This window comes from Pyxicephalus adspersus, chromosome 5 (genome assembly GCF_032062135.1).
Source record: "Pyxicephalus adspersus chromosome 5, UCB_Pads_2.0, whole genome shotgun sequence".
Taxonomy (NCBI): domain Eukaryota; kingdom Metazoa; phylum Chordata; class Amphibia; order Anura; family Pyxicephalidae; genus Pyxicephalus; species Pyxicephalus adspersus.
This window is the reverse complement of record NC_092862.1, coordinates 45,291,756-45,305,959: the sequence shown is the minus strand read 5'-3', so window position 1 is coordinate 45,305,959 and position 14,204 is coordinate 45,291,756. Positions and strand designations below refer to the sequence as shown.

At 36.2% G+C, this 14,204-nt stretch overlaps 1 protein-coding gene across 1 annotated transcript in view; it reads left to right on the top strand.

Moving 5' to 3' along the window:
- The window catches only part of COLEC12 (collectin subfamily member 12), a 73,306-nt gene extending 59,472 nt beyond the window's left edge, over positions 1-13,834 (top strand). Inside the window, exons 6-10 of the mRNA XM_072411344.1 lie at positions 4,269-4,763; positions 5,088-5,224; positions 7,228-7,337; positions 10,326-10,471; positions 12,405-13,834. Of these exons, the coding sequence (XP_072267445.1) occupies positions 4,269-4,763; positions 5,088-5,224; positions 7,228-7,337; positions 10,326-10,471; positions 12,405-12,427 (911 nt within the window). The 3' untranslated portion in view covers positions 12,428-13,834. The remainder of the gene's footprint in view (positions 1-4,268; positions 4,764-5,087; positions 5,225-7,227; positions 7,338-10,325; positions 10,472-12,404) is intronic.
- Positions 13,835-14,204: the final 370 nt, after the last annotated feature.

The window sequence follows — 14,204 nt, the reverse complement described above, 5'->3', positions numbered from 1 at the left end:
TAGGTGGTTTCACTTTTCAGCCTCTACCAGAAGTTAGTAAGTCAGTTTTGGGCGGGATGACCTTTCAAATATTCAGTGTTGGCTATTTTCCTGTATTGATATTTTTTCTTTACACTTATTTAAGGCTTTGGGTCAGCTTCACATTGGCCTTTTTAATAATTTTATTAGAGTATTTGTGCGAAATGCTAAAGAGAAAAAGCAAATCGTTATATTTGTATTCTATTCTTTAATATTTCGTGCAAGCTACAGTGTGATGAAAATCATTTTATTACATCTCCTAAATAGATGAGAACATTTGTTTCCCTGTCCAAGGTTTTCTTCTTTAAAAAAATGTACTACAGGTACTTCTGTCATTTAAATAGGCGTAAAAGTTAAGGTTGAGAGCATGTAAGTAAAATGTAAGTTAAAAAAAAAAGTTGACTTGGAGAATAAAATAAAGCACCTTTCCCCCATAAAAGTGGAAGTAAAAAAAAAAAAAACAGAATTGCCAGTGTATTGATTAATAACAACTAGTGTTGGTGTCTGTGCCACATGGGTAATGGCAACGATAATTAAAGCAGATCTAAACCAAAAAACCACCAGAACATAGTACTATTTGAGAAAAGAGACATGCAATGTTTCTTCAGTCAAATAACTAACTCCTTGGCTCCTGCTGGCTTTTGTTTCAACTCTAAACTAAGCTTGGACCTCGGCTCTGTAAGCAGCGTCACTGCACACAGAGCCAGCCACCGGTAATAATGTAACTCTTGTGCACGCAGAACCTGCAAGTTCACCTACCAGTATGCTTTTTGGAATGTGGGAGGACACCAGAGTGTCCAGGGAAAACCTATATAAACACAAAGCGAACAACTAAAGAAAAACAGGATTGAGCACAAACCTGCCACTTATCGGCTGTCTGCTGTTCCTGACGTGCGTAAATCCAAGCATGACCACAGCCTCAGCAAAGATAAATGAAAAGATTGAGTGGGGCTTGCTCGTTAATCTCTTTAGAGCTTGTAGCAATGCCTGCGCACTGTAGCACAAAAACCTAGGAAAGTTCAGGATGTTAAGGCCCTTACTAGTAAAAAGAAAGAGATGGACAGCATAAAGCAGATCTATACCTGAACTTTGGGTACAGGTAGTCCCCGGGTTACATACAAGATAGGGACTGTATGTTTGTTCTTAAGTTGAATTTGTATGTAAGTCAGAACAGGTATTTTTTTTTTAATAAATGCAATTAGGACAGATGTTTGTCTCAACATATTGATAGGCAGCATGGTATCAGTTACTGTATAAAATCCTCACTGTGAATTAATCACAAACATAACTGAGTTAATCACAAACAAAGCAAAAAAAATCTTTATGGAGCCTAGACATTCATTAACTTCTGTAGCAAGCTGTGCTTTGATATGCAAAAAAAAAAAAAAACAACTGCAGAGTTTGTCTTGGCCATTAAAGAGTTACATGAGGCTGCAGAAAGAGCTCACCCCCATAAGATCACCCACAACCTCACTGTGTTTAGCAAAAGATTTCTTATGCAACTCATGCAGACCGAACACCCCCCCCCCCCTTCAAGCCTCCATTCTGCACAGAGGGAACAGGAAAGCCACTTTGGTATCTAAGACTAAGGACTTCCAAGAAACTCATTTGATGATTGAGAAGAAATACACAACTCCACATTAAATAAACATGTATCATATCTGAAAGTATTTCACATGGTTTTATTATACAGGAATGTTTCAAAGATATTAAATTGTTTTTTTTTTTTTTAATAAAATATGAATATGGATATACAATTGTAACACCCATAAATATGCCAATTTCTACTCTGTATTTTTATTCTATAACCAGGATATTGGTGTGGGGGATATATGCTACTGCCATGCCCAGTCAATTAGAAATATGAACACCTGTCAATCAGCAAAATACCAATTAAAAGACACTGCTACCAAAATTATAAATTCATCTGGTGCACACAGAAAGTGCCCACCATCCTATACACAGCAAAACATTAACAAACATAACTACACATATTTATAAGCCAGTGAATGTGATTTTCACCAAAGCAATCACTGTTATTTAAAACATGTGCATGTGGAAGATTTATCTGCAGTGTGCTTTATAAGTATGTCCCAGAAATATTGTAGTCTACTGGTCCTTGAATAGTCCCAAATGAGGAGATGTAAAAAAAAAAAGAACTTAGAATAGATACAATTAAAAATTCACCTCAATTGTCCAACTGTAAGAAAGCAGTTTACTGTGCAAACATTCACAGTTTCTTTAATAAATCAGCCTACTTTGTGGTTTGGAACTAAATACATTAGATGTTTCTGAATGGCACTTCTAGAGGTTCTAAAGCAGGGGTGGGCAAACTTTTTGACTAAAATTTGACAGAAGGGCCAGACTGGATTTTGGCCCTTAACAGGTAGCAAAACATGAAATAATATAATTCTTAGGCATAACTCACCGAAATATGTCCAATATTTATAAAATTTAATAATAAACTTAAAATAAAAAACACTTGGTGAAACAAGAGTGTATAAAAATACTAAAACCTGTAATATAACTGTCAAGTAGCATGTATAATAAATAAATAAATATATATATATATATATATATATTCTTTGTATTGGACTTCAATTCCACTGTTATAGTGAATAAGCCTGATCTCCTGCTGCCAGCTCCATACACAAGTATAATCCTCCAGTGCTGCATGTGTATTGATGAGGGAGCACTACTCATATACACTGTTTTCTGTGGAAAACCAAAACTGACAATTAAATTTGGCTGCAGCTGCATTAGCAATTCTCAGCCTCTGTTTTGTCCAATCATTTTCTGACATCATTTACCTTCATTAATCATTCAGAAATTGCACATAATTATTAGTAGCACAAACATTATTTAACAGATCCAGCTGCATTAGGTTAGAAATATGGCATGATTCGCATGTTAATCAGTCCTACTTCTGCTTTGAAAACTCAAACAAATACTCATTAGGTAGGATTTAAAAAAAAATCTAAACCTGCCATTGGCAAACTTTCCAAAATCATGAAAAACTTCAATAGTGACACTATTCCTTCGATTTATGCTTGGTTCTGATTTGTTCCAAATAGCACCCAATGCACTTGTGGTACCGTGCAGCACAATGCAAGCATGGAGTATTGAAGTGAGCAGCAGTGCATTAGCTTGCATTGTGCTGCACGGTATCACAAATGTATTGGGTGCTATTCAGAACAATTTGTGCATTTGGGTGCCATACAGAATGAATCCTCCCAGAACTTTACAAGTGCCAAAGGTGCTGAATGCACCTTTTTGGGTGCATTAGGGAAAGCATTCAAATTAATAGGCTGGCCTAAAGCAACACAATAATAAAATGGAAGATCTCTTCTGCATGCAAATTACTGACAAAAGGAGGTGCATGTCTATTAGAAACCAGGCTGACTCTCATTTAGCAAAGAAATTGCAGACAGTTTTTGTATATCTGACATAGTTTTTATAATGCAGATTTTATATTGCCACAGCACTACATTGTTATGTTATGGGATTAGTATGTTTCCTGAAAATATATTGATTTTTTTCCCAGTGTTCTAAATCCATTGATTGTTTTTCTTCAACAAAACAAACTGTTTTGTTTTTTTTTTACCAATCTTGGACCAATATGTGCCAGAGCGTTACAATTTAATGACAAAAAATGCTTTCCACTCTTTAACTTGTAGATAGCTGGCAATTAGATTGGTAGATTGTATTGGTGAAGGTGAAGCCATACAGGACCAGATCCAAAACTTCCATTATCAATTAGTTGTCCGCCTAGCCCTTTTTTATTTGCTTAAAATACATTTCATTTATTATGTTAACGTAAAAAAAATTGACTTTCTATATATATATAGAAAGTAAACATATTTACTTTAAGGCATTGTGCTGAGACACAAATATTTGAAGTAATAGGAAAGGTTTCAAAAAATGGAGCTGCAAAACAAATAACTGATATCCATAAATAAATGGACCCCAGTACCAGTCACAAAAGCATAAGAGTTACGGCTCATCATGCAGTACAAAAAAACATTTAATTTCCATTTATCTCACACCTACCGTGTTATATTATGTTTATCTAGATAAATATTGTGTGCATAAATAGGTTGATTTGTTACAGTGAAAATTAGATGTAACTTGGATAGTGTACGTGGAATAAGGCATTTCTTACAGAGTTAGCAAAAGCTTTTTTGGTTTTGGTGTATGTTCCTTGCTTTATAAATATGTTAGTACAAAAATAATATTTTGTTTTTTATCAGGACCACCAGGTCCAAGAGGACCTAAAGGAGAGAGAGGACCACCAGGTCCTATGGGACCTATTGGACCAAAAGGACAAACAGGAGAAAAGGGAGAACCAGGGATGCCAGGACCTGCTGGCGAAAAAGGACCACCTGGACCAATAGGCCCTCCAGGCGAAAAAGGTTCAAAAGGCTCAAGAGGTTCACAAGGAAACAAAGGACAAAGAGGTTCACCTGGAAGATCAGGAGAGCCTGGACCAAAAGGAGATCCAGGCGTAGCAGGACCACCTGGAGCAATTGGACCACCTGGGCCTGCAGGTCCACAAGGGGCTAAAGGAGTCATTGGTGAACCTGGTATTCCTGGGGTCAGAGGACCACCTGGCCCACCTGGTATACCTGGTGTACCTGGAATACCTGGACCTAGAGGGCCACCTGGACCACCAGGAGATGTTTCAAGAGCCCTATTGGTGCCTGATGCTTCTGCAACAGAGTTCATGATGAGTCCTTCGGTGACTGGTAAGATAAAACTGTGTATATTGATTTTTTTTGCAACAAGCAACAAGGATGAGCAACATAAGCCCCTATCTGTTGTTTTGGAAACTAATTTGGTTCATAAGATGTTTAAGCAGGTCCACAGAGATCAGTCATAATTCAAGAGACATGGCAGTGACTCAAAAAAACAAATAACAAGCTCAGAAAATCATACCACACTATAAATAATATAGGTCACAAATCCCTAGTTAAAAATGTATCTTTGTTATTTTAATACTTATTTTATAATTTATTTTATACTTATTTTAGTGATCTAAAATATATGAAATGTATTTCTTTTCATTGTAGGTTGTCCATATGAGTGGAGGAATTTTACTGACAAATGTTACTTTTTCTCAAGTGGAAAAGATATATTTGATGATGCAAAGCTTTTCTGTGAAGATAAAGGATCTATGTTAGTTGTCATAGAAACTAAAGAAGAGCAAGTAAGTGAATTATACAAAAACATGCATGTTTTTCCACAAGAAAAAAAGATGATTTAATTATATATATAATAATAATATACAGAATAATTATACAGAGTCATGGTAGAGCAGTTTCAGTCTTATAGTTTCTGGAATGTTGGCATTTATTAAAGCTCTCCAAGGCTGGAGAGAATACATTTTTATCAGTGAAGCTGGGTGATCTAGCAAACCTGGAATGGATTTTTTAGCTAATTTTTAAATCTGGGCCCAGATTTATTCCAGATTTGCTGAATTACCTGGCTTCACTGATGAAAGTGTATTCTCGCCATCATTGGAGAGATTTAATAAATCAGGCCCATTTAATCACCATTCCAGAGCTATGATTTTGTTTTTTTATTCTAATTTATATACGAGGGGGTGCTGAGAAGTTCCTAGCTTTGCCCAGAAAGACGAGAGCCAGCGGTATGAAATAACACATTTAATCAACATATTCCCCCCTGAGGCTGATGCACTTCGTACAGCGTAGTTGCAGCTTTTCTAGACCGTTAAAATAAAAGTCCTTTGGTTGGGCCGGCTCTCAGCAGCATGTCAAAACGTGAGAAATGTCCTCAAAACATTGCCCCTTCAGGTGTTTCTTTAAATTCCAGAACAGATAATAGTTTGAAGGGGGGATGGGGGGGGGATGGTGGACCAATTGGAGACCCAGGGTGTTCAATTTGGCAGCCACAACGTTGGACATGTGTGCAGGTGCATTGTCCTGCAAAAAAAGGATCCCTTTGGCCAACTTTCCACGGCGTTTCATCTTAATTCCCTCCTTCAGCTGATCCAGGAGGTTAGCATAATACTGTCCTGTCATACTAGAGCCCTGAGGTAGAAAGTCCACCAACAGAATACCGTCTTTGTCCCAGAAAACAGACCCCATGACTTTTTTGGCCAATTTCTGGTTTCCAAACTTCTTCGGCTGCGGGGACCCGCTGTGGTGCCATTCCTTTGACTGTTCCGTGGTTTCAGGATCATAGATGTGGAGCCAGGTTTCATCCTCAGCCACTTACCTAGCCAAAAAGTCCTGTGCAGTTTCAAAATCGACCAAAACGGCTCTGGATGCTTCAGCTCGTTCCTTCTTCTGATCACTGTTCAAACATTTTGGCACCCACTTCTCTGAAAGCTTGCACATGTCTAGGATAGTGGTGATAACGAACCCAACACGCTCCCGTGAGATGTCAAGTATCTGGGCTATCTTTTTTGGGGATATTCCCCGGTCCTCAATAATAAGCTCATGGACAGCATCGCATGTTTGCCAGGTCAGTTGTGGTTGGGGGGCGCCAACTGCGGGCGCTCATCTTCAATGAAATGCCCAGTCTTGAAATGAGATATCCAGATTTTGACAGTGCTGTAATAAAGACACTTCTCCCTCAGTGTTTGTGACATCTCAGTGTGAATGTCCTTTGCTGACTTTCCCTGGAGAAACAAAAACTTAATGACGGCCCGTAACTCTAACAACGTGAAACTTGCTTATGCCTCTGCCATCACAGCTTCTCACTAAAAGAAAAAACAGTTTTAAGAATCACAAAGCCCTGATATTTATACAGCTACATACTAAGATATTAGGTTGTCATATGCGCCCACACCTATTTTTCTATTTCACCCGAAAGGGGGCAAAGCCAGGAACTTCTCAGGAACCCATCATAGATATCAGAAAGGCTTTTAGATAGAAAAAAGGGTGGAATTAGGTTGACTAAGGGTGAAGTAAAGATTTAGTTGGGGTGTCTATATGGAAATGTGCACTGTACACCAATATTTGCTGGAAGTAATAACCAATTGGCTGATTAAACTTGCTGTAAACAAAGGTTTCACATATATTTTTAAATACTATTCAACCCTTAGAAACTTTCCTATTGTGCCTACTAATTTCAACAGTATTGCTTCATGATCATGCAATGTTTAGAGGCAACTTTAGAAAAAAAATGTGAGTTAAGTAGATGCCTAATGCTTTGTTAAGATGTTATTTTTTCCTCTTCTTGTAGCAATTCATTAAGAAACAAACAAGTGATAAAGGAAATTTCTGGATTGGACTAACAGACAGGGAAGAAGAAAAAGTATGGAAGTGGCTGGATGGAACTTTGCTGACCTTTGAGTATGTACAATATACTGAAAGGACCTGAACTAATTGTACAGTAGTAGTATATTAAATCAACTTGCACTAATGACATGGTTTTCCATGAGCTGAGAGTGAAAGCAAGCTAATGGCTTGGCTATCTGCTATAAGTTTAATAAAATAATATCATGAAAATAGCTTGTTATGAAAAAAGTTTATAAAATAGAACTTCACATAGAGGTCTTTTTATAAAGCAATGATTCTGACACGCAGCATCCTTTCTTAAAAAATCATTTACTCTCAATGGAAACAAATGTACCTGGAACAAGAGAATGTGTGCTAAATGTCAGACTCACAGATATATAAATAAACTCCTTAATGTTTTAACAAATTCTTAAGGTAACAACTAAATTTTAAAAGGACTCCATACTATAGAATAAGGGCAACTAAAGCATAAGTACATTGTACTGCTGAGCCCTGGGTCCGACTATCCCAACTTTAAAATCTTTTTGAAATGTAATCATCTGATACATCAGCCATAGCACTAACGTACTGCCAAACCAAACCAAAGAAAACAATATCAGTGCAGAACCTTCAAAAACAATTTAGTATATTGTATCAGTCTCACTAAATTTAGAACGGTGAAACACTTAACATTGTTAATTATGTAGACTTTCTTTGATGTCTTATTATATGTTTCATTAAGTTCTACTAAGACTTTAGTTATTGCTTTTCTTTAACAACCCTGATGAAATAATGCGCTCAAGAAATGTTTATGCATCGTTACAGAAACATAAATAAATACATATGGATTTATTTTACACAGCTTGTGAGGGGAAATAGTAAAAATGTGGTTTGCTTGTGTTGGTTGACTTGACTTTGCAAATTATACAAAGCAAATGTTTGATATTTTGGTGTTTATGAGATAGGCCTAAGTAATCCTAGACTGATTACTCCACCTAAATTTAAGAAAAATGCTAAATGTCCACGAACAGTCTATTTAAACCTTTTTTCACACAAAAGAGCCCTGAAATCAGCTGCTACTCTCGGAAACTTCTGCTATTATTTACTATTTTAACGGCTCATGATACACTAGTGGGATGATCAGTAGGCAAACGCTCCTCAAATTTGTGGTCAGCAGGAAGAATATCACCCTTACTGATAGCAGAAGTTTATTGCTCCCACTGGTTACTTATCTGAGAAGCAGAAATTGCTCAAAGCCTGGTGGAAAAATGCACTTGCACTTTTTATCAAGCATATATTCATGTCTTACAGTGAGTTATTATAACTATTTTAATTAAAATGTAATATTGAAATGTATTTAGCATGTAAACAATATTCTAGCTGAAGTCATAAAGGAAATATGCTGTAAAAATAAAAAATAAAATAGGTTCTGTAAAGCTATTGGTAACCATCCAAATTATTCATGCCCCATTTTAATGAAACAAGGCATCCATATTATAGGTCTTAAGGTTCAAACAGCTACCCCGGCACAAAAGTCTAACAAGACTCCAGGCTCCTCACCTGGCAATGTTTTTTAATTACTTAAAGTCCCATCCACATCACCCTACCACCTCTTGTATGGCTCATGTGGTCATGATTCCAAAGCCAGGGAAGGATACTTTGGACCCACATAGTTATATACCTATCTCTCTCCTGAATATAGTTATAACATTTTTGTCAAAAATTGTAGCTACCAGGTAGAATGTATTCCTTTATCTTTTAATCCGTAAGACCAGGTAGGGTTTCCAGCATGTACATCTCATACAGCAAAATAAAATACCTTGCATGTTGTTAGCTTTAGACATCCACAAAGCCTTTGACTCAATATCCTAGGAATAACTTTTCTTTACCTTTTCTAAATGGGGCTTTTGTTCACATTTTTTATCCCTACTTAAAGCACTTTATTTATCCCTCTTAGCCCAAGTTCAAAATTATGCCTATTTCTCATCTGTTTTCCCAATATAACAGGGATTTCCTCAAGTTGCTCCCCTTTTCCTTGTTTTCATCCTTGCTCTCAAACCTTTGGCCTTAATAATCCATGTCAGATATTGTGGCTCTTACAAATGTAATATCTTTGCGGATGATTTAATATTACCTTTATCACAATCTAATATTTCCTTTTCAAATCTATTTTATTTACTTACCAAATTTGCAACAATCTCTGGTCTGATGGTAAATTCAAAAAAGGATGGCCCCTAACCTAAGCTTACCCATTTTAACAAATTGATTCCCTACAAAAAACATTCAAATTCACTTGGGCTTCCTATCGCCTGGATTATTTAGATAGTCACTGGAAAAAAAACAGCTTCTTGCATTTCATAAAATAAAAATTCAATAGTCAATAGTATCTTTATGAATGAAAAATTTACTACCGGTAGTATTCTGAATGATACAGGTAGTCCCTGGGTTACATACGGTAGGTTTGTTCTTAAGTTGAATTTATATGTAAGTCGGAACAGGTACATTGTTTAAATAAATGCAATTAGGACAGATGTTTGTCTCAACATATTATTAGGCAGAATAGTGTCAGTTACTGTATAAAATCCTCACTGTGAGTTAATCACACACAAAGCCTCCATCCTGCACAGAGTGAGCAGGGAAGCCCCGTTGGTATCCAGGAGGCGTCTGTATGTTGGATGTCCTTAACCCGGGAACTACCTATACTTATAAAGGTTGGGAACCCTGGATACAATGTGCATTACCCTCATATTCTCCAATATCTATAGAAAACTTGGGTTAATTTTATATTGATAACAGTGCACTTTTCTTCTTCACTACATACTTTTTTTTCCTTCTTCCTATTTCCTCCTTATTTACTTTCTTTTTTAGGTGGTATCTAGTTCTAATGTTTTTACTATTCTTGTTACTTGAACTGTTACACTAGCATGTTAGGAAGAACCACCACATCCAGCAGGGGACACTTTATAGGTTGCACTAGGAAATGCTGGATAGCAGCAGAGCTCCTAATCACTGATCTATTCCCTTTATTTGTCTACTAAAGATACTTTTTTATGTATCTTGCAGAAACTGGAAACCCGGTCAACCAGACAACTGGACTCCTGAAATGGGACCTGGAGAAGACTGTGCGGGGTTAATATATTCAGGATTGTGGAATGATTTCCATTGTTCAGATTTGAATAACTTCATCTGTGAGAAACCTAGGGACAATGGTAAGACCTCCATATGCCTCTTTGACTCCCTACTTTAATTATATCTGATATGCTGATTCTACACGCAAACATAGCAGCCAGGGACACTAATCTTTTAAAACCTTGAGATCACTGAATCTTAAATGGATGCCCTTTCTTAAACATGTTTTCTTGGTATGGTGAGTCACATGATTTAAGTATTACATTTCTTAAGTAATATTCTTAGTATACAATGTAGAAACTCAGTATGTTTAGCAATCATATGCAACTATGCACATTTATAACTTTTAAAGTCTGGTCTCCATGATAAACATATTGTTTTTTAAAGTTGCTTTGTTTTAGCAAACACTATTTGTTCATGGTGTTTCTAGCACAAGATCAATGTTACCAAATGAAGATTGTGGTGTTGGGTATAGAATGCCATGCCTGAATAGGAGCTTGAAAGCACCAACTGATTGAAGAACAGTGATCAGTTAATTAGTTTATGACAATAATCATAGCCAATATGTTTGGGGCTTCTCCATTTTAGGCAGTGTTAGACTTACAGCCACATCGGACAGCCTGGAGTACTGATGTCATATTAGGACACAGACTGCAGTACACACTACCAACAGATCTAACACCAAAATCTTGATGAAATGTAAGCCCCATTCATCTGAAACATACTGGCTATATTTATATCTTATACTAATTAGGTGGTCATTATTCAGTACACCACTAAGTATATCACCAAGACATGCAGAAATGAAAGAACATTCAAGGGATTCCAACAGAAATGGTATAACTAGAAATTTCAAGGTCCTGGGCAGAAATGCAATGTCTTCATTAAAAAAAAAATTTCTCCTTTGAAATGTGTTATATTAGGCAATGGCAGGTTTATTAACAACAAACTTATAGCAATCCAGTTCTGTAGACCTTGAGTATGTTTCTTTCTCTTTATCCAAACACCATGATGTTAAAAGGAGTAATAGAACTTGCTTCTTTCAAAGGTGACAAATCATTTTAAACCTTCACCCCATCTCAACTGTAATAAGCCCCATCTATTTTGTTAAGTTTAGCCAACTAGAAACAAAAGTAAAATGGTAGGGGACTCTTTTCTGGCAGACAATCCCAGGCGGTGTCCCACCGCAGTAGAGCGCGCCAGGCTGATTCCCTCCAGAGAAGTTTTAGGAATTAGTGCTCTGCAACTTGCACCATCCCTGTTTCCCTTTAGCTGTGTTTCCCTCTTGGCATCCCCTGCACTGAGACTGCACAGCTGAAGGGGATTTGGAGCTGTGCTGCAGCTGATTAGCAGAATGGCTCCTAATCAATCCCATGCTGTCTCGGCTAGGTCCTTATAGCCTCTCTGCTCCCAGATTATAGTGCCTGTTGTAGTGTTTTGCTGGGATAATCTGTGCTGGAGAGTTTCTCTTGTCATTTACTGTTTAGTGGCTGTCCTACAAGGAACTTGTCTTGTCAGTCCTAGTGCCAGTTTATTGTTTCTGTAGACAACACACTGTAAGTCTGATATGGCTTTATAAACTGTAACATATCTGTTGCTTAAAGCAGAATAAACAGCTACATACATAATAAATACATATAATGTGGACTTTGTATAGCACTGTGTAATGTGTTGGTGCTATATGAATGCTGTGTAATAACAATAATAACAATATTAATGTAATAGCTTTACCTGCCAAATGATTTGTGTTTCTTTCCACCCTGTACTGGCTCTTCTAGGGGTTTGTAAGGTGTTGACATCAAGCCATATGGGGATGTTTACACTGGTTACCTAAAAAAGGATGTCATGATTTATTAATGAACACAAGGTTGGGTTAACGTGTCTTACTCAAATTTAGCTTTATGTAACCTGTATATTTGGAACAAAGTAATCGAACCATGGCTTGTGGTGTGTGAAAGTTGAAACATTGGGTGTGTAAATGAGAATTTTAACTTTGTCTTCTGTGTCCACCAGGTCAGCCTACAGAAGTCTCATAGAATATGGAATTGGGTGTACACATGGACTATAAAAACTACTTTGGAGATTGTTCTTTCAGAGGAGAACAAAAAACTGGATTGTGTGACACCAACAAATAGCAAGCACTGAAACTGGGCCAACATGAACTTCCACAATCTGCTTTTTATTTTTCCAAGAACTTTTTGTGGATTGATCTTCAACTATTAACCTAGAGATAGAGAAATGTCTAAAACAATATAACCATCAACAGGGAAAATACTGAAACACAGTTTCATAATTATCTATGCAATATCTGCTTGAAAAAATGTTTTGGATTTAGATTCACTGTGTTCAGTGTTGTTTAACTAAAATCCAAACGGATATAGGGAAGAAAATATTACAGTTTTATAGCTGTTTTCTTACTCAGTGGAATATATTTTTTAAAAAAAGCTTTTGAAAACATTTGTATTTTTGTACAAGATATTTGCATTTTATTATTTTTGTATGTATTATAGAGTTCCAGTGCCAAAGAACACATTATTCATTGTAGTAGAAACAGCTAATCATTTAAAGAGATTTTTATCACTGCGGCGTTGTCAGTTTAATACTCCTGTGTTCTAATTTTAAAAAATGTTTTACTGTGGTATACAAACCGGATCTCAGTGGTCATGTAATAAGACCAAACCTAGAACTCAAATGGCCTTGTTTAAATTGTACCTTAATAAGAAAATAATCCTATTTGTTATAGGCCTGTGTTGTACAACGGCTTTATCCAGTTTTAAATGGAATATGAGCTTTTTGCACTCTGCCAGAACATTTGTTTATTGAAGCTATGGTCTTATAAATGTCAGTCAAAGCCCTTTACACTTTTTTTCCTTTAATTCTCACATTCAATAGTATTGTGTTGTGGAATGTCTGTTTTAAAGAATGTCAGTAAACTTTACCGAAAATTTGGATATTGGTTTTTCTTACTGTTACATGAAGATTCTATTATTGTGATTTGTACTTATGTTTCTCTAATTGAGGGATTTATTGTGACATGTGCACAACATTTATCTTGGAATTTCAGATAGAAAATGAAAAAGGTTGAATTGAGTTTAAAGGAAAAGTATATACAAACCCATATTTTGGATTTTGTTGCATGATGGTATATAAAACCACTTCTTGTATCTCCGGTGTGCTCCTCCAGTGTGACATGATATAATTACTTGCTTAGTCTCCAGTAATCCACGTGGATATCTCATTCTGCAGTTGTGAGGATAAAATCCACTGGTGCAGGCTAAAGCATGGAGTTTTGAAATCTCAGCAACAAGAAAAAAAAGTGTGAGTATTCTATCCGCACCTAGATATTAAATATCTGTCATATCATATTATCTCTGAAATGTCATACAGGAGTTCATGCAATAAAACTGGAGAAATTAAAAATAGAACCATATTGACCACTATGAGTTTGTGTGTATTTGTTCAATAAAAAGGTGAAACCTGCTTGTGCCAATTGTTAAAAAATTTGCTCTTATTGTGTTATTAAATCAGAACACAGCTAACATAGAAAAACAATCACATGAGCAGGCTGAAAGCATTGTGTGCCAGGGAGGATTGGGAAAACTAGAGTAAAGGATATAACAAGATATTGTGTGTGGAATTCATTTTTCATCATCCAGCCAAATAACTGCTGCAATCTGATTGGCTTTTTTATTAATTACCTGCTATGTGTATTAAAAGTAATTATTAAATACTAATACTAATATTTCTTAAAGATCACAAACAAATACATGTTTGTTCATCGTTTTGACATATAGTGCAGATTTAAAAAGACAA